At 42.8% G+C, this 26,921-nt stretch overlaps 2 protein-coding genes across 2 annotated transcripts in view; one reads left to right on the top strand and one right to left on the bottom strand.

The window, feature by feature from the left end:
- Positions 1–10,544: 10,544 nt before the first annotated feature.
- FPGT (fucose-1-phosphate guanylyltransferase) lies at positions 10,545–25,829 on the bottom strand. The gene is made up of 4 exons (XM_015419010.1): positions 25,603–25,829; positions 20,808–20,975; positions 13,522–13,614; positions 10,545–11,989 (listed from the first exon to the last, which is right to left on the bottom strand). Exons 1-4 carry the CDS (start codon positions 25,679–25,681, stop codon positions 10,545–10,547), a joined length of 1,785 nt encoding a protein of 594 aa, XP_015274496.1. The 5' UTR covers positions 25,682–25,829.
- The window catches only part of LRRIQ3 (leucine-rich repeats and IQ motif containing 3), a 58,652-nt gene continuing 57,544 nt past the window's right edge, over positions 25,814–26,921 (top strand). The window contains exon 1 of the mRNA XM_015419009.1: positions 25,814–25,858. The gene's annotated coding sequence lies outside the window, so the exon portion shown is untranslated. The remainder of the gene's footprint in view (positions 25,859–26,921) is intronic.

The raw sequence follows: 26,921 nt of genomic DNA, 5'->3' as shown, positions 1-26,921 counted from the left end.
ATTTTGTCTTAAAACACACGTCTGGTACATCAGATGTAATCAAAGAAGCAGCTTCCAGTCTGCAGCACTGTCAGCAGTTTTCAAGCCCTCACTTTGGGCTTAAAAAGGATTACCTGCTGTAATGAGGGAATCATAGTGATATTTTTATGCATCATATAGTTATTTCTTATACATTGTATACAATATAGTTGATATTTTAGATGTTTTGTATTCAGACTTTACTGTAATCCATTTTAAATGGCACTTGAAAGATTGGGATATGAAACACTGCACAGATAAATATAATAATTATATTAGGAAATGCACAAGTACTTTAAAGAACAAAGTTTGAGTCCAGTAGCACCTTTAAGACCAACAAAGACCACTGTGCCTGAAGAAGTGTGAATGTACACGGAAGTTTATACCTCAAATAAAACTTTCCATGGAGGATCTGCAAAATACCTTTCCACAGAGGAAACAAGGTTTTGTGTTTAAAAATGGACAAAGGGTACATAGAATTTATTTATTTATTTATTCATTCAAAGGCCGGCTCAGGGCAGCTTACATAAAATCCACAGACAACATTTAAATAATACAATAAAATTTTAAAATGTAAATAGTACAATAAAATTTAAAACATGATTTAAAAAATTATATTTCCATAATAAGTGCTAGTTTTGCTATTATAGAGTTCAGGATGGCTACCATCGACTCTCTTCCAATGGCCAGCACAGATCTTCTATAGGTGTCTTTCAGATGTCCCTCCAGCGGCTGGCGCAGTTGTTAATATAAGGTGAGAAACCTCACCCACTAGGGTTGTCTGGCAATGGTGGGAGGTTTGGTGGTTGGGTGAGGGCTGTGACATCATGTGCACCACAATCTCACTTCTGGGGGGGGGGGGGAACAGAAGTGATGTAGGGTAGCTCTAGGAATCACCAGAAATGCAGTGGTTTTACCATAGAGTTTTTTGTGATTCCTAACTGTATGTCAGTTCCAGGTTTTCCCCAGAAGTGACATAGGGGTGCACACAAAGTCACCTTTTGTTCAGGTGGTGTCTCGACACTCATCTCAGCTCCCCAAGACTGGACTGATTCCCCCAAGGCAAAATGTGTGTAGGAAAGCAGACAGGCAGTTCCCAAAGGAGAAGCAGCTTGGGGGTGGGGTGCAAATGGGCATGGAGAGCTGGGCAGTAAAGTCACGCTGCTCTGAACGATTCCCCCAAGTCAGGGTGTGTGTAGGAAACCCCAAAGAAGAAGCAGCTGGGGGGGGGGGACAAATTGGTGTGGAGAGCTGGGTGGTAAAGTCACCTCGGCTCCCCAAGACTAGAACAATTTCCCCAAGGCAGGATGTGTGTAGGAAAGCAGGCAGACTCCAAAAAGAGAAGCCGCTCAATGTGTGTGTGGGGGGGGGGGTGTGGAAATTGGCATGGACAGCTAGGCAGTAAAGTCAGCCCACTCCCCGAGACTGGAATGATTCTCCCAAGGCAGGGCGTGTGTAGGAAACCAGGCAGACAGGAAGAGATCACCCCAAAAGGAAAAGCACCCCAATGTGTGTAGGTGGATGAAAAAATGACAGAGAAGCCTTCCCCCCAAAAGCCTGAAAATAAAGGAGCAATCCCTCAAGGCTTCATAGCAACCCAAAGCAGGGGTGTGAAATTAAGTGGGGGAAAAGAAAGGGAGACCACCAAAGAAAGCAGAGCGGAGCAGGAAAAGCCCCCTAAACAGAAGCCCATGTGAGATGAGAGAAAAATCCCGATCCCACCACTACCCAGCAAACAAACAAAACAATGGCCAAGGAACCCAGGGCAAAGCAAAGCCCCCTGGCCCTTAACAGAGTGCAATCCGCCCCACGCCCAGCAAAGCTCTTCATTCAATGCTCTCCTTCCATTCCATTTGTTATTAGATTTTAAGCATCACTCCCTGCATGAGATATTAATGCAATAGTCCGATAATTGCTGCAGTCTTTGATGTCTCCTTTTTTTGGCACTGGAATGTAGATCGAGTATTTCCAGGCCATTGTTTTGTTTTCCATATTCATTGGCATGAATATGGAAAAGATTTTGTTAAGATTTTGATGGACTCCATTTCTGTGGCTTGAAGTAGCTATACTGATATCCCATCAGCTCCTAGTGATTTGTTTCTCCCAATTGCTTTAACTGCAGCTTACACAATACACATCATTTTCTAAAACTGCAGGTTTGTCTTTAAAAAATTCTTCTTTGAAGGAATCTGTCATCCTTTTATCTTCTTTCATAGTGCCCATGCTAGTTTACTATTAGTGAGAAAATATAAACAACAAGGGGAGACCCGCAAGAAACTTGCGGGGAGGGGGCATTTCCCCCACCTTTGCTTCCCTCTCCCCCCTTCTCTGTCAAAGTTCCCTCCTGTCTTCCTGCACCCACCCCTTATCTATCAATCTTCCCTCACCTCCCCCTCTCACCCCTTCTATGTTAGCTTTCCTCCCTATCCCCTTCTCTAGGAATTCTTTCTCCCCCCTTTTCTCCACTCACCACTTGTATGTCTCACCCCTCTCTTACCCCAGCCCTTCTCAGACAATGTCCTCTTTCCCCCACCCCTTCTCCATCTGCCCCACACTCCCCCCCCCTTCGGCTTCCTTTTCTGCAGCTTCCTCGTTTTTCTGGCAGTTTGGATGCCGCTCACCTAGGAGGAATCTGGCGGTGGCATCCTCTGCCCCATGGCTCCAGGGCTGCCTTGCTGGCGGTGGGGAGGCCAGCCACTGAGCAAAGCTCCAAGTCTGGCGCGAGGAACCACAAGTTCAGACTACACAAGTGCAGACAACGCAGTTTTTTTTATTTTGGGAGGGTTTAACCCCACTGTGTTTGTTTGTTTTTACTTTTTGCATTTTTCTACAACCCTGGAGAGTACTCCAAGTGTGCAGAAAAACCTCTTTAGCCTCCAGGTGCCCTTGTTCTGCGGAAATAAGTATCTGCATGCAGAGGGACCCTTGGCTATTAGATATATAGATAAGCAGAGACCTACAAGAAACTTGCCAGAGTGTCTATCCCCTTCTCCCATCTTTGCTTCCTCCCCCTACCTGTTTTCACTTTCTCTCGCTCTTTCTCTCCTTCTCCCTCCCCCATACCTATTGTCTCTTTCTTCCTCCCTCCCTCCCTCCCACTGTCATTCCTTCTCTCTTTTTGTCTTTTTGCCTCCCCACCTCTGTCACACTCCCTCTCTCCCCCTCCTCTTCCCCCATCACTTGGATCCTGCCTGCTGGCAACACCACTGCTCCACCGTCATGCAGCTACACCCTTGGGGATATGATGGGTACCCCAATGGGAGGCAGTGGTAGGTTTCACAGGGGGATGCACTGCCTTCACATGAAGCATTGCTGTGGTAGCAGGAGAAAAATATAAAAAGGCCAATATGGGTCCTAAATGTTTGTATCAGCGTTATCTCAATTTATTTAAACTCTCTAAGTAGACCTCTCTGTTACTGTGTGTGGGTGTGGTGTCAAGTTTAGTTACCGCTCTTTGACGCCAATGCCTTTTTCATCTTCATTCTAACCTCTTCATTACAATTACATTCTTGTGTTTCTGAGCATGGCAGTAGCAAGTTCCAATACATTAAATAGCCTACATTTCTTTCTGTTACATAAAACTTGAAATCTTCCAGTAGCTGCTGGCAACTCTGCCTGCCCCTTTTTGACCTCACACAGCTTCTAGAAACTTCTCTGTTAAATTGATTGATATGCCTGCTCTTCCCCTTCTCCTTATCTATGAACAGGCTGCCACATTTATAACCCGCCTCACTTTTTCCGTCATGTATTTTTTATTCCTCTGTTGATTGTAGTGGATCTGATTTCCTCCACCTGCCTGCTCTATGTCTGGAAGCTGAGAGAATTACCCATTCATATTGTAAACCATAATTTTACTTCCAAAAGTAATTCTTAAATACTATTTTCTGTTATAATCCTTTGCCTTTTCTTGAACAGTTTTTTTAACAGTTCAGAGAAGCTTGTCAATAGAATGTAAGATAGTATAGTAATAAGGTGTTTTTATGTCACAGCAATAAACTAATGTTGAAAATTGAAATTTTTTAATAAGTCCATATTATAAAATTAGTTTTTTTAAAAAATTTTTACTGTTTATTTACAATGTATCCTATGCAGAGTTACTTCTGGTGAAGTTCATTGACTAGGCTTAATCGAGTTATTCTGTGCATTATTATATTGTCATTCTTTCAAAATTGTTTCACTGTCTCAGTGCCTCACTCTGTCAATGAGCATTCATTTCTAATCCATACCAGCAAAATGTGGCGATTCATTGATTCCCCCCCCACACACACACCCTAGAAAGCCAAAATGGTGTAGTGGTTAAGAGCAGTGGCCTCGGCCTCTAACTTGGGAGACCTGGGTTTGATTCCCCACTTCTCCACATGAAGCCTGCTGGGTGACCTTGGGCCAGTCACAGTTCTCTCAGAATACTCCCAGCCCCACCTTCCTCACAAAATGCCTGTTGTGGGGAGAGGAAGGGAAGGAGATTGTAAGCCATTCTGAAACTTCTTAGGGTAGAGAAAAGTGGGGTAGAAAAACCAACTCTTCTACTACAATCAGTGCTTTTATGGGATAGACACTGATGACCATTTTCCTCCACAGTGGATAGTTTATAAACTCACTGTTGAGCAACTGCAGCCTATACAAGAGTTGGTCAGCTATAACATCCAGCTATACAGAATGGCAAAATCAACCATGACCTACAACCCAATGTGAACACAGGATAAGTATGGGTTTCTTAGATCTATGGTATAGTGCATATCTAGCAATCTCAGCATGAATTTATTAGTATAATGTTCAAGATACTTTTTGATATGCAACTTGTTGCTCTGAGTGTCGAATCCCATAATATTGTTTACCACACATTATGCCACTATATGATTAGAGAAGAAATCACAATACAAAAAGTCAACTTTATTCAGCTGTTCACTATACAGTATGATTCTATTCAGACAAAGCCTAGTTTATCTATGGTTAGGATTTGACTCATAGACAATCATCAAGAAAATCTTTGCTTCATCACCTTTGCTTTGGTCCAGAGAAAGCTCAAAGCCAGAAGTAAACCAACATCTCTACCATCTTTCATCACACAAAACCATAGTTAACTGTGTTTAATGAACCCCAGCTTCAATCTGTGGTTTCATTCCTAGTGCAATGGATGCTAACTAATCATGTAGGCTGCAGTCAGGTGATGACACCATAGTAACCATAGTAAACTTAATTAAACTTTGTATGTAGTATGTCAAAACAAAACCAATGTTTAAGATAAGTTTTTTTGTATATAATACAGTGCAGAATAGTTGGTTTTTTATTTCAAAGCGTGACTGCATGGAGAACCTCAACAAGTGCTGGTTTGGGTAAAATTGAGTTTGTTTCCTCCTGTCCACCATAGTATCAAGGATACCATAAGACCAAGGAATGACAACAAAGCTGTGAATTATAGGGGGACTGTCCTAAGGTAAATTTAATCTAGTGTGAGCTCTCATTCTCCATGTTTCTTACAGCAGAGATCCCCAGGCAGGTGAGTCTTTTGAATGGGTTCAACAAATACTTAACTCCCCCTCAACATGTACATCTTATATATATAGAAGTCCTAGGGTATTGGCACTTTCCAGCTCTCCCATTGGCTGTGCTGTGCACTCCATCAGCCGTTGGCCCATCAACTGCCACTCAAGAGTGCTCGCATGCCATTGGCTGGGTGCTGGGTCCGCTCCTCTCCACTGCCTACTGCCTGCTTGGCCTCTCTTCCCTATCTGAATAAACTGCCAAAACAGCTGTCTCTCCTGTTTTGATCCTCCACATCTGGCTGCCTACTGAAACGGCTGTTCCCTGCTCAGGAATAGGCTTCTACTGCTGCCGCTTCTCCTGTTTGACTCCTCCGTGGCTGGCTGGCTATTGAAGTGAGCCACCGGCCATCAAAATATTATCTTCTCCTGCTGTAGGCAACCACACTTGGTTCTGTCAGTAAAAAGGCAGGGGCAGGGCCTACTTTGGCCTTTGTGGGGAACTCATTGGGGCCAGTCCTGACTGGGTTTCCCAACTCCAGTTTAGGAAATTCCTGGAGATTTTGTGATGAAGTCTACAGAAACCAGAGGTTGGGGAGGGGAGAGGCCTCATCTGAATGCCATAGACTCCACCCTCCAAAGCAGTTATTTTCTCCAGGGAGAGAGAGATCTGTTGTCTGGAGTTCAGTTGTGATACCAGGCAATCTTCAGGCTCCACCAGGAGGTTGGCTGCCCTAGGCCTGGCAGCACCCTCTGTGTGACTTAATAACACCTAACTGGAATGACTTAACTAGGCCTGGCTGCTTGCTCCTGTTCACCAGCAGCAGCCCCCCTAGGACAGGGTCTGCGTAACAGACCCAGGTTCTTGCTGTGGAAGCTGAGTGGGTGATTTCGGACCAGTCACAGACTTTCAGCCTAACCTACCTCACAGGGTTGTTGTGCAGATCAAAAGGGAGAGAGAATGATGTAAGCTGCTTTGGTCCCCATTGCAGAGATAAACTGCACTTTTCCTCCTGGTGAACCATTGTTGCCAATCTCCAGGTGAGGGCTGGCGATCACTCAGAATTACAACTGCTTTCCAGGTGGCAGAGATCAGTTCCCATGTAGAAAATGGTGAACTCTGTGTCATTATACCCTGCTGAGGTGGCCTGCTCAGGAAGAGGCTTCTACTGCTGCTTTGGTCCCCACTACGGAGGAAGACTGTATTTTCCCTAGGTAGAAGCTGCAAGGAGGGGGAAGAAGATGAAAGAAGTCAGAGGTGCAGATAAAGGTAGGTTGATGGTTGGCTCAGAAAGAGATAGGGTTGCCAACTCCAGGTTGGGAGATTCCTGGATAATTGAGGGGTGGAACCTGAAGAGCGTGGGATTTGAGGAGGGGTGGGACCTCAGACAGGTACAATGCCATAGACTCCACCCTCCAAACCAGTCATTTCCTCCTGGAAAACCATTGTTGCCAATCTCCAGATGAGGGCTGGAGACCACTCAGAATTACAATTGCTCTTCAGATGGCAGAGATCAGTTCCCCTGGAGAAAATGGTGGACTCTGTGTCATTATACCCTGCTGAGGTCATCACAGCAAGTTGACACTGAGTGCCCAAAGCCAGGGCACCCATCCAGAGCCTCTTTCTAGAGCTTGTTGTATTTATTTCCACAACAGACCTTATTCCTAGTATTTACAATAAACCACAAGAAGGAGTTTGGGGGATGATTCCACTTTCTGTTTAACTCTGTTTTCAGTGCTGCTGGTTTCTGGAAGAAAGATAAAACAGTTAACCACAGCAAAACAATCAAAGTCCTCACTGATCATGACTCAGTAGATTGTTCTCCAATATAGAATGGTGGGTGATGATGATAGTATGCCATTCAAGTCGCAACTGACTCATAGCAACCTCAGGACCATGGGGTTTCCAAGGCAAGAGCTGAGCCGATGTGGTTTGCCAATTGCCTTCCTCTGCATAGCAACCACAGTCTTCCTTGGGGGACTCCCATCCAAGTACTAACCGTGCTTAAATTACATGGTCCCGTGAGATCAGACCAGGCAGGGCTATTCATACAGGTAGATCTCTGTTAAGAGCAGCAAAGATGGGGAGGGTAGCCATGTTGGTCTGCAATAGAACAGCTAGGTAAGAGTCCAGTGGCACCTTGGAAACTGACAGGATTTTGGGGGTATGGTCTTTCTAGATACTGACAAGGGGAGCTTGTGCCCTCAGGGTCTTGTTGGTCTCTAGGGTGCTACAGGACTCAAACCTAGATATATCATTGTTACTCCTTCAGCAGTGAGAGTCACAGCTGAATCAACAAATGAAGAGAATACGGTCTGACTTGGATGTCAGTTGTAATATAGGCACACCAGTAAACAGGACTCATACAGCACCTGGTCTATTCATGGATCATTTTGCTCCAGTTTCCGTGATGGATGCCGATAAGATCCTGGGATCAGTCAGTGAAAGCCACTGCTTGCGCTTTGGATCCCTGCACATCCTGTCTGCTAAAATCATGTAAGGACCACATCAACAAACTCTTATCTATTATAAATCAATCACTAACTCAGGGCACCTTCCCTCAGCCATTCAAAGAGGCAGTTATCCGTCCGCTACTTAAAAAACCATCCTTGCAGAAAAATAGTGCAGAATGCCACAACTGAGCTGTTATCAGGAGCTAGAAAGAGCATGTGTATTATTTCCATTCTGCAAGCACTTCACTGGCTGCCCATCAGTTACTGGGCTCAATTTAAGGTATTAGCTATCACGTACAAAGCCTTTCATGGCCTTGGACCCTCATATCTGCAAGACCATCTTTCACCCATGCTCCACCACAACAACTTTGCTCATCATAGAAGGGTCTTCTGCAGGTGCCAACCTGCAATCGGGCAAAATCAACAACTGCTGCTGTACGTGTGCCTTCTTCATTGTGGCTTCCACCTTGTGGAACGGCCTGCCTGAGGAGGCCAGAAAGGCTCCCACTGTCATGGCTTTCTGCAAAGTATGCAAAATTGAATTATTCAAGAGGGCTTTTCTATGTGGGCAATAGATTTCCACTGTACTAAATGATTTGCAAAGTTACTTAGGACAATCATAAAGGACTATGGTGTATACTACTGTGTAAAATTAGGATTCTACTGTGGAATTTTGCATCATTTAATACATCATGTTAACACTTATGCTTTGCTTCAACTCTGTTTTTAGACTTCTGGTTGGTTCTACAACCCTAATCCTGTTACATTGTTTATTGAATGTCCCATCCGTTGATTCATCCTGTATAATCTGTCTTCAGTCCAAGAGAATAAGTCGGACTATAAATAATGTAAATAAGAAGTGGTCAGGGATTTGAATCTTCAGTGTATGGTTCAGGAACACATACAGAATACAAACACACTTGCAATATAAAACATGAAGTACTAATGCTATGAACATTAATAAAATAAGAACTATAAAAGGAAACAAATTAGACCCTGAATTTTATCTGCTAGAACAGGTAATGTAATGAACATTTATTTTATTTTTATTTTTTCGATTTCTAGGCCGCCCTCCCTGCAAGCGGGCTCACATAGATGGCTGCCCTTAGAATGAGCATGGGACAAGAACATTTTCTCTGATTAATTCTTCTGTGAACCTAGTCAAAGGCCATTTCTATCAACTGAGGGGACCCACACAGCCTCCTATGATTTTGGGGGGAACCAGATTATTTGCAAAGAGTGTAAGAAGAGAAAAGACATACACAAGTTCAAGGATTCCTAGTTCCATTAATATAAACAGAAGTCTCACTTAATGGGAGGGAAATACTTTGGAAGTTATTTCAATATAATTGTGTTTAATATTGTAGTCTAAAAATACTCATTTATAGTTCTTCCCCCTTTACTGATGGTTCAGTCACAAGGTAATTTTCAACCAATGAAACAGGTGGATTTTTGATGAGCCCTCCCAATATACCTCTGTTCTGAAGTCTCCTGTGCTCTAGGAACAGTATTTCAGGGAGCTGAGAGGGAGGAGGGAATTAGCAACAATTACCCTTCCCTCTCTTCTGTGGCCAGGAGATATGCTGATGGAGAACAACCTTGGATTCAGCACTCAGAATCCAGCTGTTGACGAATGTCAAAACACAAAAGCTCACTCAGTGTTTGCGACTGCGCTATTTTAAGTATATAGCTGTAGGAAAGATCAGTACAAACAAACTACACATATATAAGACCCCACAAAAAGTATATTTTAATTAAGGAGAAAAATATTCTTGAATATTTTACCTGAATAATTTGTCTTATCACAGACAATGATAACGCCAAGGTATATCTAGTATATTACTAATATTCCCATGATAAACTCTGCAGAATGTTCAAGAAGCTTGCATTGAAAGCAGCATTCCTTAAATGATTTATAATTGGAGAATTAAAAAAGGTTTTGTGATGAAATATTATTATATTTACTATAAAAGCAAAGTTTTCAAAAGGCCAGGTTTCAGATGTTGGATTCCCATCTATTTTACCCCTCCGCTTCCCTTGCAAAAATGGCAGTCAGGGTGGAGCTTGGTTCATGCATAAAATATAGATTTGTGTTCTGAATGCACTCACCAACTTTCCTTTTGAAATTTCAGTGCTCATCAACAATTTAGAAAGACACTTTCAGCTACACAACTTTTCTGGTCACTTCAAAACAAACAATCCTGAGTAGGGGAAGGGGTTGCTAGAGCTACTATTCATCTTTTGAAAAACTTTTAAGTGGCTTGCATTAAAACTTCTAATTAATAAGTTCTGTTCCCCATTAGAATTAAAATCCCAAAACATAATAACATTCAAAAAATTTACCTCTTTGTGTTTTCAATAGATTTGAAATATTTCATTAATTTTTTTCATCAAAAGAATAGTTTATCTGCATTTTTTTGCATTATTAATGTTATGCTACAATAACACTGCTAATGCAGTTCCATTATTTCTACTTCACTGAAACACAAAAAATGTGTGTGTATTGCTTGGTACTGCATTTCTCAAAGCTTGAAAGCAATCAGTCTCTTCAAATTAAAGAACAAGGGAAGCTGTACCATTTTCACACAGTTTTTACAAATCAGATTTCTGTTTCAATCTCTGCAGAGTGATTTCTTCGTAAAGTTGCTGCCTGAACTTCAACATGTCTTCTATGTCTTTGTAGCAAAGCATTTCTTCAACAGACAATAGCTTCAAGCCACCCAGCTGAAAAGGTGACATGTTCTTCACAGAGTTTAAAATCCTTAATGACACTTCCACCGAATCACTTAGAGTGGAGCAAACAGGGAAAATCCGAACTGTCCATAAACCTAAAGCTGACTTGTGACCAGAAAAGAGCTGGTCTGAAACTCTCAGGCCCCAGAGCTCTAAGCATTCTCCAAGGTTGACTCCGAAGTAATGAAGTAAGTGCACATCTGACAACTTTGTTACATTCTTTTTCAAGTTGTCTTCTATACCAAACACCATGCTTGCATACATTAGTTCTCCATCAATCCTCATGCTTAGTGTTGTTATGAATGTGTTTGGTGGTATGTGTGCTTTTGTATCGATACAACAACCACTGATGATACTGTTAGTTCCCACAGAAACCTCGGATCCCAGCCTGGAGTACTCGACTAATGAGCCCTGTGCTACACAACTCATGGGACTGAGTATGCTATGAATAATACATGCTGATTTCTCCAAATCTTCTGCACTCTTTGGACAGATGCTGAAAATGGTCGGAAGCAAACCCATTTCACATTGCAGCTTTCTATCAGAAGTTAAATGAAACAAGTACTCGTGTGTAGTCCCTATGTGATAGAATTTGGAGTTATTTAACAGTATAACATTGAGAGGCAATCCTTTTAGAAGCCTAAATATTTTCTCCCTGATTTCCACTAGACATGATTCTTCTTTCGAGACATTTTCTATGTTTTTAACATAATCCAGTGTTGCTCCAGGTCCCAGTGCCTGCAGAAAGTCACCGTAGGCATCTATTTCACAGCAAAGCTTGCCTATTTGTTTATACAATGTCAACAACAGTTTTGAAGTGGCGTGATCAATGTAAAACAGACTATCTGTATACACAAACTCAGAGTTCAGTGTTGAGTCTCCCATCCCTTCAGAAGGAGATGACTGACTCATTAAACATACTGCTCCAGACTGATGCATGCTCTCAATGCTAGGCTTATGCAGGAAACGATTACAAGACCGGTATTCAAGTTGTCTCTTTTCTGTCAAATGAGAAGATGGCTCCAATACAAATACACCATGAGTCATACCAATGGTCAAACTGGAAGGATGAGCTAATGCAGTAAATCCAGGCTGATCAAACCTGATGAAGTCTGATTCTCCAATATTATAAAGTTCAATATCATCTGCACAAGTAATCAAAACACCTGGATTCATTTGGATGGGAAAATCAATATACATTGCCAGTTTTAAATCCAGCATCTGATAAACGGGGTCTCCAAAAGGCAAAGCTGTGAAAATTTTTCCCAAGGCACTTGCATTAGGTAAACGTTGACTATAGCCACCTTAAAACAAACAAGCAAGCAAACAAAATATATTATTATATATAATGCCCAAATATGTTAATTCACATAAACACTTTAAAAGACTTCACTCAAGTCTTAGTCACATAAAAATATCAAGGAGAAGAGGTTAGCATGAGCTGGCTTTCCTCATTATTCTTTATCTATACTTCTTCTTCTATGTCCCTCCTTCTGCGTGAAGGGAGGATGCTTGCCATGTGTGACAGAGAGGGGGGGGGGAGAGAGAGAGAGATAGCAAAGGCCTTAAATGCAATACTGGATCAAAATATTGGGTATGAAAGTGGTTATTTTATACATACGCAGATGAAGGAGATGAATCTGGGCCATGGGTAGACAATTTAAGCACCATTGGCTATATTAACTTGACAAGTTTCTGTAGCGATGCTGATATGCAGCAATTCATTTTCAGGCTATTCAGTTCAAATAATATGGTTTTTATTTAATTAGTAATCATCTCTAAGCCTGCAGTCTGAAGGATACTTACTAAGGAGAAAGCTGCACAAGCTCAGTGGAACTTACTTCTGAGCATCATTCTATCGCATTTTTATCCTTTCCTTCCTTAGATTAACTCAGAAGGGTATACTATACATGATGCATATATGCCTAGCATTGCACTTCAAATATTGGCATTAAAAATGCATGTATCCCTTACTTCCTTTTAATAAAGTCTCAATATCACAAATAAAATGTCTACATGTGTAAAATGAACAGATTCAGTTGTCTCTATAAGAGGTATCTTTATATGACCAATTTACCTGCAATAAGACACTCTGGCAACTAGAACAATTCAAAATGTGTAAGTTCAAAAACCAAAGTGCTATTTTACCTAAAGTGTTATAGGCATGGCCCTAAACAGAGATACAACACATTCTTAGGCGAGTTGTATAATCAGGGTTACAGAAATAAGGTAATAAACTCTTCATGCCCAAATCAAAATCAGTCACTGTCTTGCACAAAATAACATTACTTAGAACACAAGTGCAATTATAAGGTCACTCTTCAATTTAAAAAGAGCATGCACCAACTTGTATAATACTGTAGGCGTTATCCACAGTGGGAATTGTAATTTGCTGGGCAAACAGCAGACTTTCAAAATGTGAAGAAAGTAACTATCAGTGTGACTGTTCCATTGTATACTCAGATCCAGTGCAAACTCATAATGAGACATGCAGTTCAACACATGATAACTATTTCAAGTGCACTGAAAAGTCATCATGCACTGAAGGGTTGTGAATCCAATACCATAGTATCACAAGTAAGTCACAATCACCTTTTCAACTCTAGCTATAGTTGAAATGTTGGTACCGATAATTCTATGCTTCTTCCTCTAAGATTTCTAAGTGTCTAAAGGCCAGTTTTAATATTTCCAGCCTTTAACTTAAACAATTTAAGCTAATTTGAGTCTAATTTTAAATCAGAGAAAACTCACATTCACCTTCGTTTTTATCTTTTTCTCAAGTTTTTTTTAAAATGCATAATGCAAGGAAAGTGTAATTCAAAGGGGAAAAAATTACCAGAGTGGATTAGTATGACAGTAAGAGAATCCCATTTATCACCATAATGTTCTTCCAAGCACTGAAGGACATGAAGTGTGGATCCACCATTTCCTACAAAACATTTCAACACATTCATCAGTTTAGAAAGAACAACATCTGAAAATAGGTTAAAATGGATATTGTACATTTTCAATGTGAGACCACTGAAATGGGCTGGCTTGCCATAGGTTTATTTATTTTATTTATTTATTATTATATTTCTACCCCGCCCTCCCTGCGAACGGGCTCATGACAGGTTTCTCCCTGCTGGAATCTGTGACCGTTCAAATTCCTACTCAGCCATGAAGAATGTTACTAGGCTAGTCACTGGGTCCTGGCTCTGACTCATCTCACAGAAATGCTGTGGAGATAAAATAAGAATACCTATTTGCTGTCTAGAGGTTCCTAGAGAACAAATGGGATACAAATGTGATTTATTTTTATTTTTTTAAAAAAACAGTTTTATATAGGGGAAAAGATATTGTAGGTTTCTGTTAGAATTGTACTTTTTCTGTCTGGTTTTAAGACACTGACATACATGCAAAATATTTGAATGCTTGTAGATTTCAATACCTTACTTCAGATATCTACTTTAAAAAATGATGCTGCACTATTACATATGACCACAATCATTGTATAAAAATTTGCAAAAACACAGGATTTAATTACGTCTGTAACCAGAGAGAGACCCAGAAAGTATGGACCCTTCCATAGCTGGCAGTGGGAAAACTTTGATTGCTTATATATGCATTACCAAATTTTGAACTCTTTCTTATGCCATTTATTGAGGTTGGAGGCTGATGAGGTTGATTTAGAACAAATTGAAAGATCTCCTGATTGTCCTTCAAGTAGAAGACTGGTTCTTCTATGTCCTTCAAGTAGAAGACTGGTTCTTCTATTTCGGCAACCCACTATCCCACGGATGCTGCTTAAGATGAGAGGCTTCTTAGGTACACTTGGCATTCGTTCAGTTAGAGTCTTCCAGGACACAAGAAAGAGTCCTCTCCTCTTGTGTGGTGGTGGCTGTGTTCCATTTGATAGGGGCTTGCAGGAAATCCAGAGGCAACAGCATATTGACAAAGCTATGGTATCTTCTATAGATAGCAGTGGAAAATCATCATCATACTCCAAATCTCCTACCAATCTGGTTAATAAACTGAAACAAACCCTGTGTGCAACATTAAAGAGGGCTGAACCCCTGAAAGACTTAGTCAACCTCGGTTTACTGAAGGCTACCACTCCAATGGATACTTCATTTCCTCTCCAATGCTGTAATACCCATGAAAATGTTATCCAACAGCCTGAGACCTCGAAGTCTTTGAACTACTCCTTTACTACTTTGGTCCTTTCCTTGTCATCTAAAGTTATCCAACAAGCACTTGATATGCAGTTGCCCCCAAAGACTTGCAAGATCTTAGAAGGAGGGGCTTCTATCGATTTAACCTCATCAAATTCAGAAGACATGGCTCTTCTGAAGGCCAACTGAGCAGGAAACTCAAGAAATCTCCCAGAGAACAGTTCCTCAAGCATGATGGTATCAACCCACAGGAACTCGGAGACTGCTGCCCTTGAACTTCTATCCTGGAATGTGGCCGGATGGACACGATGCATTTCTCAGTACCCGGATATTCCTTTTTTCTGATGGAACAAATATTATTCTTGTACAGGAGACTTGGTCAGATGCTGATTTAGTTTTAGAAGGTTTTATTTCTTTTAGAGTTAATGCAGTACCAGGGCATGGGCTGGGACGACTGAAAGGGGGGTTGGGTATTTTAATAGCGACATCTTTAAAAGTAAAATGTATAGCAAAATCTCCTTTGGGGCAATTGGCGATGGCTGTAAATTTATCTTGGGGAAGGAAAAGTCGGATAATTATAAACAGCTCTTTACCCCCTCTAAGTAAAAAAATCTGAGATGAAATTTGGATGTCCCTAGAAAACTATGTAAGGGCCCAAATGCTGGAGCATCCTGAGGCCATGTTACTTTTAGTTGGTGACTTGAATGCACGTTTGGGACCAGACGATGCTTTTCTGGCAACCAAATTTAAGCTGCAGATCAGCTCATCAGGTGAATCTTTGGGGTTTCTGAGTCAAGAGAGAGTGTTTAAAGATCACCCAGCAAACTATGCAGGGGCTTGCCTTTTTAAGTTCACCTTTAGGTTAGGACTCTTTAAATGGGTCTACTGTAAATGATTCCCCTGGTGAATTCAATTTTATGGCAGGTGCCAAAGCGAGTACAATTGACTACATTTTGACTTGTAGAATTCTAGTTTTCCTGATGGAGAAATTTCAAGTACTTCCATACTTGGAGGGTGACCATTTCCCACTATTTTTACAGGTCTTTTTAGATCCTGAGGACCCTCATCTGACCTCCAGATACTCTATCATGGTTCAACCTACAGAAAGGTTTGGCTGCCGAGTGAGATGATCCCCCACTCTAGGTCAATATTTAAAAGAACCTTTGAATTCAGGTAGCCTACTGAACTCCTGTCAAACACTAGGGTATTCGACGGCAGTTCAAGACCCTATAGAAGTATATGAACATTTCATACAAAATATATATCTCTTTCTCTTTCACTCCTCTACAGCTAAGGGAGCTAAACCCTTCAACTTATCCAAACCATGGTTTAATCAAAGATGAATTGCAGCCAAAACTGCTTTGAACAGCGTCTATCACCAATACTAAAGTGGTGATGAGGGAGCCAAGCAAGAAATTCTTTTCTAACTTTTGTCCAAAAAAAAGAGAGTACAAATTATTGATAAAACATAAAAAGAAAGAGTACTCCAAGAGCTTATCAATGCAGCCAAAAGTAAAAATACATTCCTTTTCTGGAAGTTAGTCACTTGTAGAGCATCAGACTCTAAGTCACCAATAACTGCCTGTATTCCTGCGGATAGATGGGTCGCCTTCTTTAGAGAAATGTACAATGATGCTGTCCATTCTCCATCAGTGGTAACATTAGAAAATACCATGAAATGGTCCCCCGTGACAGTTGGTGAGATTGAATCACTTATTGGGCGGATGAGAAATGCTAAGGCCCCAGGATCAGATGGAATTCCACCAGAACTTTTAAAACAGAATAAGGATTGGTGGACCTCTTTCCTAGCTCCCCTCTTTACACACATTGATAACATGGGTCATGTCCCCAAGTCTTGGGGTTTAGCTATAGTTGTCCCTTTTTATAAAAAGGGTAAGAAGGAGGATCCATCAACTTCCGGTTTTGGCAACTTCCATGGCGGGCATGCTCCTTCGGTGCTCCGAAAGGAGCGGCCAGTGATGTTATGGATGGGAGGGGGGCCGGTTGACCCGGAACCACCACCACCCCGGAATTTTTGTAGGGGACTCCCAGCCTGAGGCGCTGGAGGTTGCTTCTCCCGAGGCTGCAGCCAAGAGATTGAGGCACCTCCGAGCTCCGATAGATCCCGTCACCGTGGTGCCATTATGGCACCAAGAGGCACACACCGGGCGAGCGAACAAGTGATCCAATGAAAATAAAGCTCTCCCTACCTCTGCAGCAGGCATGGAATGAAGCGTGAGTGCTAATTCCTTTTTGACTGGCTATTTGGCAAAGCGTATATCTGAAGCCCTTAATGGCATCCACGGAGGGGAAGGAGCTAGTTCACATCTCTCCCCCCCCATACATTTTTAAGCGAACTCTTTTAGCGAGAGGGGCTAGGAGAAACGGCGATGGTCGATTGAATCAGGCGAAGTACAAATCTAACCAAAGCGAGCTTTTGAACCAACTTTTGCTGACTTTTGAAAACTTTCCTTGAAATATAAACAATGAATGGGCGGGGAGAAAAGATGGCGACAAGACTGAGACACTCTCCTGGAACTACAAGATCAACACATCCGGCTACTAAACTGGAAGTAAATATTGAATCTACAAACATGTTGGCTACTGCATTGCACCCTCTGCTGGAGCAGATAACTAACCTCAGCAAGAAGTTGGATGAAATCCAAAAACAGCTTAAAGAGACGATTTTAAAAACAGAGGAGACTGTAAAATCAGTGAAAAAGTTTGAAGCCAAAACAAAAGAGACTAATCAAAGACTGGAGGTGATGGAAAAACAAAGATCCTCTGATAAAGACCAACTTTTAAGACTACAAATAGAAAAATCAGCGTATGTTCTGAGATTTCAAGGTGTTCCTGAACAGCAAGACGAGAATCTGAAAGAAATATTAAGTGAAGCGTTGGCCTCAATGACAGGTTTAACGGCAGACACATTGCAAAGTGATCTGGATTTGGTCTACCGGACATACCCAGAATTTATTAAGAAAAAGAGCCTGCCTGGGGAGATACTGGCGAGACTCTCTAAAAGATCAACAAGAGACATGGTGCTCAAGGCCACAAATGGGACTACCTTAAAAATCAAAGATGAAGAAATCAGAGTCTTAAAGGACATTCCATTTGAAATAAGAAAGAAGAGGATTCAATACAAAAATTTAACCAGCTTTTTGCAGAAAAACTCCATCCCCTACAGATGGATAATACCCAAAGGACTGGTCTTCAATTACAAAGATAAAAAAGAAAAGATAGACTCTTTTTTAAAAGCGAAGATGTTCTTGGAACAACAACAAAATCCAGTGAACAAAAATGATACAGCAGAGGAACAAGATATCGAAGAAAAAAGCAGCACACATGGGTCGGGAGATTCGGAACCAACAGCGAGTAGTAACCCAGAAGAAGACTCTGAATCAGAATTAGGGGAAGCAGTCCCAAAAGTCCTGAAAGTCAAATGGAAATATGAAAAGAAGAAAAATAAAGGGAAGAAACAGACTTAATAGAATTGTATAAGCCTAAAAGTCTTATTGTTTGTATTTACTTGATTTAATTCTATATTTACCCGTCTGTAATAGAAGCGGTAGAAATTAGCTATATTCCAAAAATTATTTCTTAATAGAGCGAGCTTTAACTAAATATGCATCTAATCATTATATATTATCCTTGTATAGCTTATTTTAGGTTAGTGTTAGTGTTTGTAGTGTTTTTTATAGTGTTTGTAGTCAGAAATTAATAAAAATATTTTAAAGAAGGACCCATCCAACTATAGATCAATCTCTTAACACCTCTGATCTTCATACCCCTAAACCTGCTCACCAGCATATATCTGTTTCACTGTATGCCCGATGATGCTGTGATATTATCTCAAACCCCAGTTGGTCTTAGGCGAGCCCTAAGGAAGTTCAGCATGTTTTGTGAAGATGGGCTTCTCACAATTAACTATCAAAAAACTAAAATTATAGCCTTTGGGAGTAGATCAAAACCCAGAAATTGGGCAATAAACGGCCATCAGTTGATAGTTTTAAATACCTGGGCGTAGTTTTACAGGCCTCCAGTTTTAGGGTTAAGCACAGCAAATATGTTGCCGATCTAGGGGAAAGATCCGCATATGCCATACTGAATTTTTTTCGAACTCATGGTGGACACTTTGTTCCTGCAGCCCTGAAGTTATATAAGGCCAAAACATTGGCACAACTGCTCTATGGAACATTCTTAGCACCACCTTCCTCATGCTTTACGTCGCAAGAAAGAGTTCAGTCCAAATTTTTAAGAGCTGTTCTGTAAGTTCCTAACTGTTTATCCAATGCTTGGATATGACTAGAGTCTGGGAATCTTAGAATTGAAGCTAGGGTATGTATTCTATCCATCTATATGTCATTTCAATCCACAAGGCTTGCTTCCCCTGATATTCCAGGATGATTTCCAATCCAGTTGGATCAAGGCAGTTCCCTATCATATTCATAGAATTGGCTTCTCACCTCAGCTACTCTTATCCTATGGATTTGAACAAGCCAAAGGGCTAATTAAACAAAGAGTTGAGGATATTGAGCGACAATCTGACATCTCTAAGGCTTCCAAACTTGGGGTGTTGTTAAATATCAAAAGCACCATTGAGCCGGCAATATATTTGACTTCAGTGGAGGGAAAGAATTCTAGAAGGGCGTTTGCCCTAGCTAGATGTTCTGCCCTTCCATCTGCAGTTATTCAAGGCAGGTACAACAAAACCACCTACTCTGAAAGGCTATGCCCATGCCTTTTAAGCGAGGTTGAATCAGTAGAGCATATGTTCTTCAGCTGTCCATTTTACAGGGAGGCTCGTCTTAAAATTATTACCCCATTAGTTGATAGGACATCTGGGCACATTAACACAAACAAAGCAAGGCTTCACTGGCTCCTATTAGATAAGAATGTAGAGATTACACATTCAGTCACTGAGTTTTGTGCATGAATTCTTAGATTGTGGGAATCGCATTTTAAAAGTTCATAAATTCAATTTCTATTTTTGTATATTATGACTGGTTTTTTTCTTCTCTCCCTCACATATTATGCTTACTCTGTATGTTGGTCTTAAGACCGTAATAATAAAACTAAACTAAGAACTCTTTCTTTTAATTCTGAAACCCATTGACTGCTGTGATACAAGACATCAGGGTCATCAAGTCATGTAAGACATTGGAGGACCGTCATCTGCATGATCCATGGAGTGCACGATCCACTGAGTGTAATCCTTTCCATACATCAAATCAGAAGTCACTGAGAAATACAAAACTATTTCAAATAGAAACAAGATGAATTGAGGAGTACAAAACAGACAAGGACTGTTAGCTGGCATTTCATGTTCCAGGTTCTTAAGATGGATTTAGATGTAATGCTGACCAAAGGGTTGCCACCAAAAACAAACACCACCATCCAGTTCCTTATCCTAAGGGAAACAGTCTCACAATCCAAGTTGCCATAAAATCTAATGAGAAGGCATCAGGAATAATACCTAAGCTAGGATAAACCTTAATTGATCTATTCAACTACTACCATCCAAAAGAACATCTGACTCATTAATACTGATGGGAGTTACACACTTGAATCAAAAGAAGCATAATAATGGTATTTGAACATATTTTTGGAGATTTAATTAATATAATTCAGCTTCTAATGGCGTTCTGGAAGTCTTTCAGCAAAAGAGATACAGCTGTCATAATATGCACCAGAATGAGAACCTTTTTGTCTGCCTGAAAAATTAATCAAATCATAGTGAATATTTAAACTACAGACTGACTGGGTCTCTGCTCACCAGATGACTGAAAAGTTAGAGACCTGCAAATTTAAGCCAATAGCCACAGCTAAAGAAAAGGGGCAAGGGAAAGGCCTGCTAATTTCAGTGGAAGTAGGTAACTGTGGTTTGATTTTTATTTATTTATTTATTTTGCATTTCTGTGTAGAAATCTGCTTCTAATATTAACAAGATATGCTGTAAAGAACTTACCAAGTTTTGGTCCAGGAGGATCAACAAAAACATGGTAATGAACACCAAGAGGTAGTTCCTTTCTCTTCAGTTTTTCTGATAACTGTTGCTGGTATGCAATTTCCTGTTTTTTGTCAAGTGCTGTTATTACAACCACATCCCAGAATTCTCCAGTTGGTACAATTTTACCTGTTTGAAACCAAGAATGTTATTGTAAGAAACAGAACAGTTGCTTAGGTTAGAGATGACCTGGAAGCATGTTGATGCTATTAGTAAAATATTTTCTTTTCCATCAGATATTGGAATTCTGACACTTCCTGACTACCTTGTCTATCACAATAGACGTTGTAGCTTGTCATGTCCCTCCATTCTTTCACCTATTCCCATTTCATGACAGTCAGCCCAACATCCCTTCCATGTCTCTTAGAAAACTGTGATTACACATTGAGATAAGCTATTGCTCTTCAGCCACTCATATTTCTTTCTTAGCCTCAAGCCCACCAGACTCCACATACAGCAGCCATCTGACATGGTAATCTGAATTACTGTCCATTCATACTGATGTTTGTTACCTGTGGCATCATACTCTCTTTCCATTTTTGCTGAAACACATGCACCAATAATTCTAGCCTCAGATGGCTGGTGTACCTGAAGATGATCGTAATGGCTGGATAGGTTCATATGGAAATAGATCTTAAGGCATGTAGATCCCAGGCCACATAGGGCCTAACGTCAACACCAAGATTGGAAGCTGGTGTGATGGAAAAGACTGGAATGATATGATTTCTATGAACCACTCCAGAAAGCATCCTCACTGCAGCATTCTGTACTCACTGCAGTTTCCAGACATCTTATTAAGGGCAACCCCATGTCAATTCAAATTACTATCACATACAAAGCCCTGCATAGTCTTGGACCTTCATATCTGCAGGACTGCCTCTCCTCCTATATTCGGCTCATTTGTTCAGGGTCTTCTTCAGGTGCCACCCTGCAACAACCACTAGGGTTGCCAACTATGGTGTGGGAAATAGCTGGATATTTGGGGGGGCAGAGTCTGGGGAAGGCAGTGTTTGGGGAGAGGGGGACTTCAATGGGGCATAATAATATAGGGTCTACCTTCCAAAGTGGCCATTTTCTCCAGGTGAACTGATCTCTATCACCTGGAGATCAGTTGTAATAGCGGGAGATCTCCAGCCACCACCTGGAAGCTAGCAAGCCTAAACAACCACCCATACAAGTAATTTCTCTATTGTAGCTTGCCTGAAGAGGTCAAAAGGGTTCTCATGCTTCTGTTGTTCCAGAAACAATGTAAAGGGACAAAACTATAACAGATTGGTTCAGGAATGTGCTTTATAAAGGGGAAATGGAGCACAGATTATACTACAGCATACAGGATGTATTTATCTGTTTGCTGTACATATCCTTTTGCCACTGCATTATTTTCCACTGATGTGACACCATTTTTTGCATTGTATTTGCAATTTTAAGCACACTGATTAGGAAGTAAGATTTGTTGAACTCAATGACTTGCTTCTGAGCAAACCTGCTTTTGATAGCATGCAAATTTCTTTGCAACATTTTCCATGGAGGTTTAAAATATGTATTGGATCCCTTGTTCCCGATTCCTCTCTACTATCAACTTCATCTTTCCACACTTGCTTTTAAAATAATAAAGTGGCCTTTTGGACGAAAGTTATATGCATTTGCTTCTAATGCATATTTTTGGCCTTAGACAATAATGCTAGGAAAAGTTGAAGGCAGAAGGAAAAAAGACCCAGCATGAGATGGATTGATTCAATAAAAGAAGCCATGGCCCTCAATTTGTAAGATCTCAGAAGGGCGGCTAAATAATAGGATGTTTTAGAGAACATTAATTCATAGGGTCACCATAAGTTGGAAGTGACTTGATGGCACTTAACATACAGACAGTTACACAAAAATAATATTTCCAAATCATAACTTGGGGGTATTTCTTATGCTTTTAAAAGTACCAGTGCACTCAGAAACAAGGAGGCTGTGACTTATCATTGGGCCAGTCACACTCCCACAGCCTAGTCTATCTCATAGGGTTGTGAGGATAAAATGGCAGGCAGGCAGGCAAATGATGTATGCTGCTTTGTGCCCCCAATGGTATAAATGAAGTATCAAGAAATAAATAATACATAAATTATCCCTTTAACTCTTTCCCTATTTCTTGTGTTCCCCACATGTTATAGTACGCTGGCTTGGGTGCTTTGCACAGTAGATAAGAAAGGCAACTCTACTTAAGAAAGATTCTTATGTTAGGGCTTTCACACAGAAGGCTGCTGAAAAATGCTTTTGTATTGTGGCAGTTCCTGCCTGTGGCATTTGCATGCCTCTTACCTATCTGACCAGTCCTCCTGGATGGAGATGCAATTCAGCTCATCCATACAGAAAACGTTTGAATACCCACAGATATAGCCACACAGAAGCATTTTGAGCAGCTTCACATGTGTGGGCTGTCACATGAGAATCAACCATAACCTGACAATCCAAAGGGATCTAGCCTCCCCAGTTTCCTTAACATCTAGGTTTTTTAAGATCTGGTATTAATGTTTGCTGCACTTCTAAGTGCACAGAAAACTTAAGTGAACAAAAGCCCCTGCCACATGGCAGGGGAAAACTCGCTCAAAGCGCGGCTTCTAAAAGCCACACCAAAGTTGAGACGCCGCGGCGGGATCCCACGGATCCCCTGAGCCGCGGCGCCTTTTCTCCCCGGCATGATCAGATGCCGGGGAGAAAGCTACAGTGGGAAGGGGAGGCTGGCAAACTGTGCATTCTCACACAGTTCGGCCAGGGGGCAGAGATGCGCTGGCGCAAGGATGCGCCGGCGATCCCACGGCCGGGCTTGGGGTGCACTTCTCGGACGAACCACCAAGGTAGGTGGTTCTGTTTTGGGTGGAAGGGGCGGATCGGGGACGCAAGCAGCACGATTCCCAGATGTTGCTGTGGGATCGTGCACGTTTGCTGCGTCCCCGTTCTGTCCCTCTACCGGCCCAAAACCTCTCGTGTGATCGGGGCCAAAATCTACCAACTACTGATTATCTTTGAAAAGTTACGGCTCTTTATCAAAAGTTGGTAAAGGATATCTGAAGCCAGCAAGGAGACTTTGTTGCCTTTGTTTATTAATGCAAGGGGAAATGGTGACTAGGCACCTGGCTACAGTCTCTCTGGAATTCCATATTTTGAGTCCAGTGGCACCTTTAAGATCAACAAAGTTTTATCCATGATATAAGTCAGGCAGAAGAGGCTGCATTGTTTAAAGAACAGTGCTATCCTCAGACAGGTTTACTGGGAGCAAGCCCCATTGAATAGACCACCTGAGTAAGAGTCTGTTTAGAATTGCTCTCTTGTTAACCTTACCCTTAGCCTTTCAAAAGGGTAGGGATATTTCCTTGTCTGAGGAAAAGAGACACTTTTGTGCCCTCACTTGCTCTGTCTGCTGAGGTTTGTTGCTTTTATTTTTAGGTTTTTCTGGTAGCTATTGGAGGAGGAGATTTATAGCTTGAGACTGCTCCCTCCCCTCATAAACATCAGAAGATATAAAAAGAAAATGCAAACTGTAGTGAGACATAATTTGTTCCCTCAGGCAAGGAGGAATTCTTACTCATTTGATGGCCTGTCAAAAACAGGACCCCTGCCCATGTTGGTAACTTGCATGTCTGTGTTTTCAAGCAGGAGATATTGAGGAGCACTGATTTGGGATGAAATTGTTCTCATATGCATAGGGGTGGGAGAGCTCAAACTCGGGCATGAGCCTGTTAGAGGAAGCAGACAAATGACATCAAAGCTGTTTGTCTTCTCTTTGCGTTGTCACATCATAAGCCCGTGCATTTACCAGAACCTAAACCCTGTGTTTTTAAAAGAATTGGACACAACTTATGAATTTGCGAGGAGCCACAGCTCAGAAGTAAACCCACCCTATTTGAGTGACTTTGCTCTGAATTGCAGCCTCAGTCCCACACGACCCTTTTCAGCTCTGGAGCTCTTGTCAGTTGTCAAGGAGATGTACTAAAAGGAAGGACAGGATTGCCCATTGTCCAGTGGGCAATCCTGTCCTTCCTTTTAGTACATCCCGCTGTCAAGTTATGCTTCTCACAACAAAGAAGACTGTAGTAGCTGTCTCCTTGCAAGGAGCATAGTAGCCATAAGGCCGCCGGGAAACGTCCGACCTTCCTCACTGGTGCCATCTGGTCCTAGGGAGCACCACCCCCGACAGGGTCACCCAGCTGTACAGGAGGGGCAAGCGCCCTGGCGAGAGGCGGGATGGGGTCTGCTCTGTCTTCCTAAGCCATGGTGTGGGAGATGGGACCGCCCCTCCCAGTCTCGCTTCGCCTGCCGAGGAACGGGATGGGGCCCCCCCCACGTCCTGGCCACGGCGAGGAACGGGATAGAGTCCTGCCGCAAGGCCCCGTCCAGCCCAGCCCAGCCCAGCCCCCTTGGCTAGGCACTTCCTGCTCTGCGCTGGCCGGGCATGTGCTCCTTTCCTTCCGGAGGGAGTGCCCTTTCCCAGGGCCATCCTCTTCCCCAGCCGCCCCTGTTTTTTGCAGAAGTTATCAGGAGACTGAAAACACCGTCACACATTTCTGATGCACTGTCATTCGTCTTGTCCCTCCACCCTCCCGCAGGGTGCTGGACCAGGATACTAAGAAGTGGAGGCGGGTGAAGCGACTGTGATCGCCTTGAGCTGGCCGCCTGAGGTCGGCCTGGGGAGCCAAGGCAAATGAATGTGCCCAGCAGGCAGCCGTACAGCGCCAAGCCCCCTCCCCGCTGCCCCGGCGCAGCCCGACGGCACCTCTTAGCTGAGCGAACTTCTCCAGCCGCTTCCGAGTGGCTTGTTGCAGCAGAATCTCCGCCTCTGCGCCAACCAGCATCGCGACTCCTCTCTCGCCGGCGTCTCTCGCTCGCTTCCGGAGTGGGAGAGGCGAGGCCGCCGCCCTTTCCCGGCTTGCTCTGGCGGGAGGTGGCGAGAGGAACCTGGTTGCCCGGGTAACCACCAGGCGCTCCAGGCTTCAGTTGAAGCTCCTTGAGATGCTGCTGGCGACGCTTGGGTGGGTTAGGGGACAGTGAGGAAGTTGGAGGAGTTAAGCCTGAAGGCGTTGATAGAGGAGTGTGTGTGTGCGTGTGCGTGCGGGGCGGGGGGGTGTAGCACAAACTCGGTTGCTCCTACTGTGCGCAGAGGTGAGGGCAAAGTCTCAAGCCTAGTTTGGTCAGCCAAGCAGGCATTTTCATGAACATGAGAATTTCCTCCAGATTACATAGTGAAGGCAGGTGTATCAGGTATAAACAAAGCGTGCGTTGCACAGCTGCATATATATGTATTACGCTTTGGGGTAGATTAGCCATTAAACCCACTAGGAGAAGGCCCTCTGTGCCAATGCCCTTGGGGCATCCCTCTCCACTCCAGCCATGTAGTCCCAGGGGCTACCCTGCAGCCAGGGCCACCCCAGCCTCAAGATAGGGCTGCCAGTCTCCAGGTGAGGCCTAGCAATCTCTGCCCCTGAATCTCCAGGAATTTTCCAACCCAAAGTTGGCCACTCGACTCAACAGGGTAGGTGGGCACTGTTGTGAGGAACAGGAGGGGATGGGGCACCCCTTCGCATGAAGGACAGGACACGGCCAGCCAGGATCTTGCTGCAGGGGGAGCCCTGCCATGGGATTGGACCTACCCTGACTCACTGTTGCAGGGGACGGATGGGCTGCCCAGCTTTGCTGCAGTGACGGAGGGTGAGGGATGGCATGGGGCTACCCTGCTCAGTCTCTATGCGGTGAGGGATGGGACAGGGCAGCCCAGCTGCACCAAGAGATGGGATGAGGGCACCGTACCTGGCCTCGCTGCAGGATGGGGCCACCTTGCCCAGCCTTGATAAGGTGAGGGGTGGGATGGGGTGGATTGGCCTTGCCACAGGATGGGACCTCTGCGGTGAGGGTCATGATACGGTAGTTTTGCTGCAGTGAGGGATGGGATGGGGCGGCCCTGCCTGGCTTCGCTGCAGGATGGGGGCCGGGGCTGCCTTACCTGGCTTTGAGCCAGTTTGGTGTAGTGGTTAAGAATGCAGACTCTAATCTGGAGAACCTGGTTTGATTCCCCACTCCTCCACAAGCAGCCAGCTG

Source organism: Gekko japonicus, unplaced genomic scaffold, assembly GCF_001447785.1.
Source record: "Gekko japonicus isolate JY-2015 unplaced genomic scaffold, Gekko_japonicus_V1.1 scaffold3581, whole genome shotgun sequence".
Classification (NCBI taxonomy): domain Eukaryota; kingdom Metazoa; phylum Chordata; class Lepidosauria; order Squamata; family Gekkonidae; genus Gekko; species Gekko japonicus.
The sequence above is the reverse complement of the archived record's forward strand: the minus strand, read 5'-3'. Positions and strand labels throughout refer to the sequence as shown.

Coding starts and splice junctions, on each gene's coding strand:
- FPGT (XM_015419010.1), bottom strand. CDS start 25,681: ATGCTGGTTGGCGCAGAGGCGGAGATTCTGCTGCAACAAGCCACTCGG. Junction 13,615..20,807: donor TCCTCCTGGACCAAAACTTG/GTAAGTTCTTTA, acceptor AATGTTTTGTAG/GAAATGGTGGATCCACACTT. Junction 11,990..13,521: donor TGTCATACTAATCCACTCTG/GTAATTTTTTCC, acceptor GTTTGTTTTAAG/GTGGCTATAGTCAACGTTTA.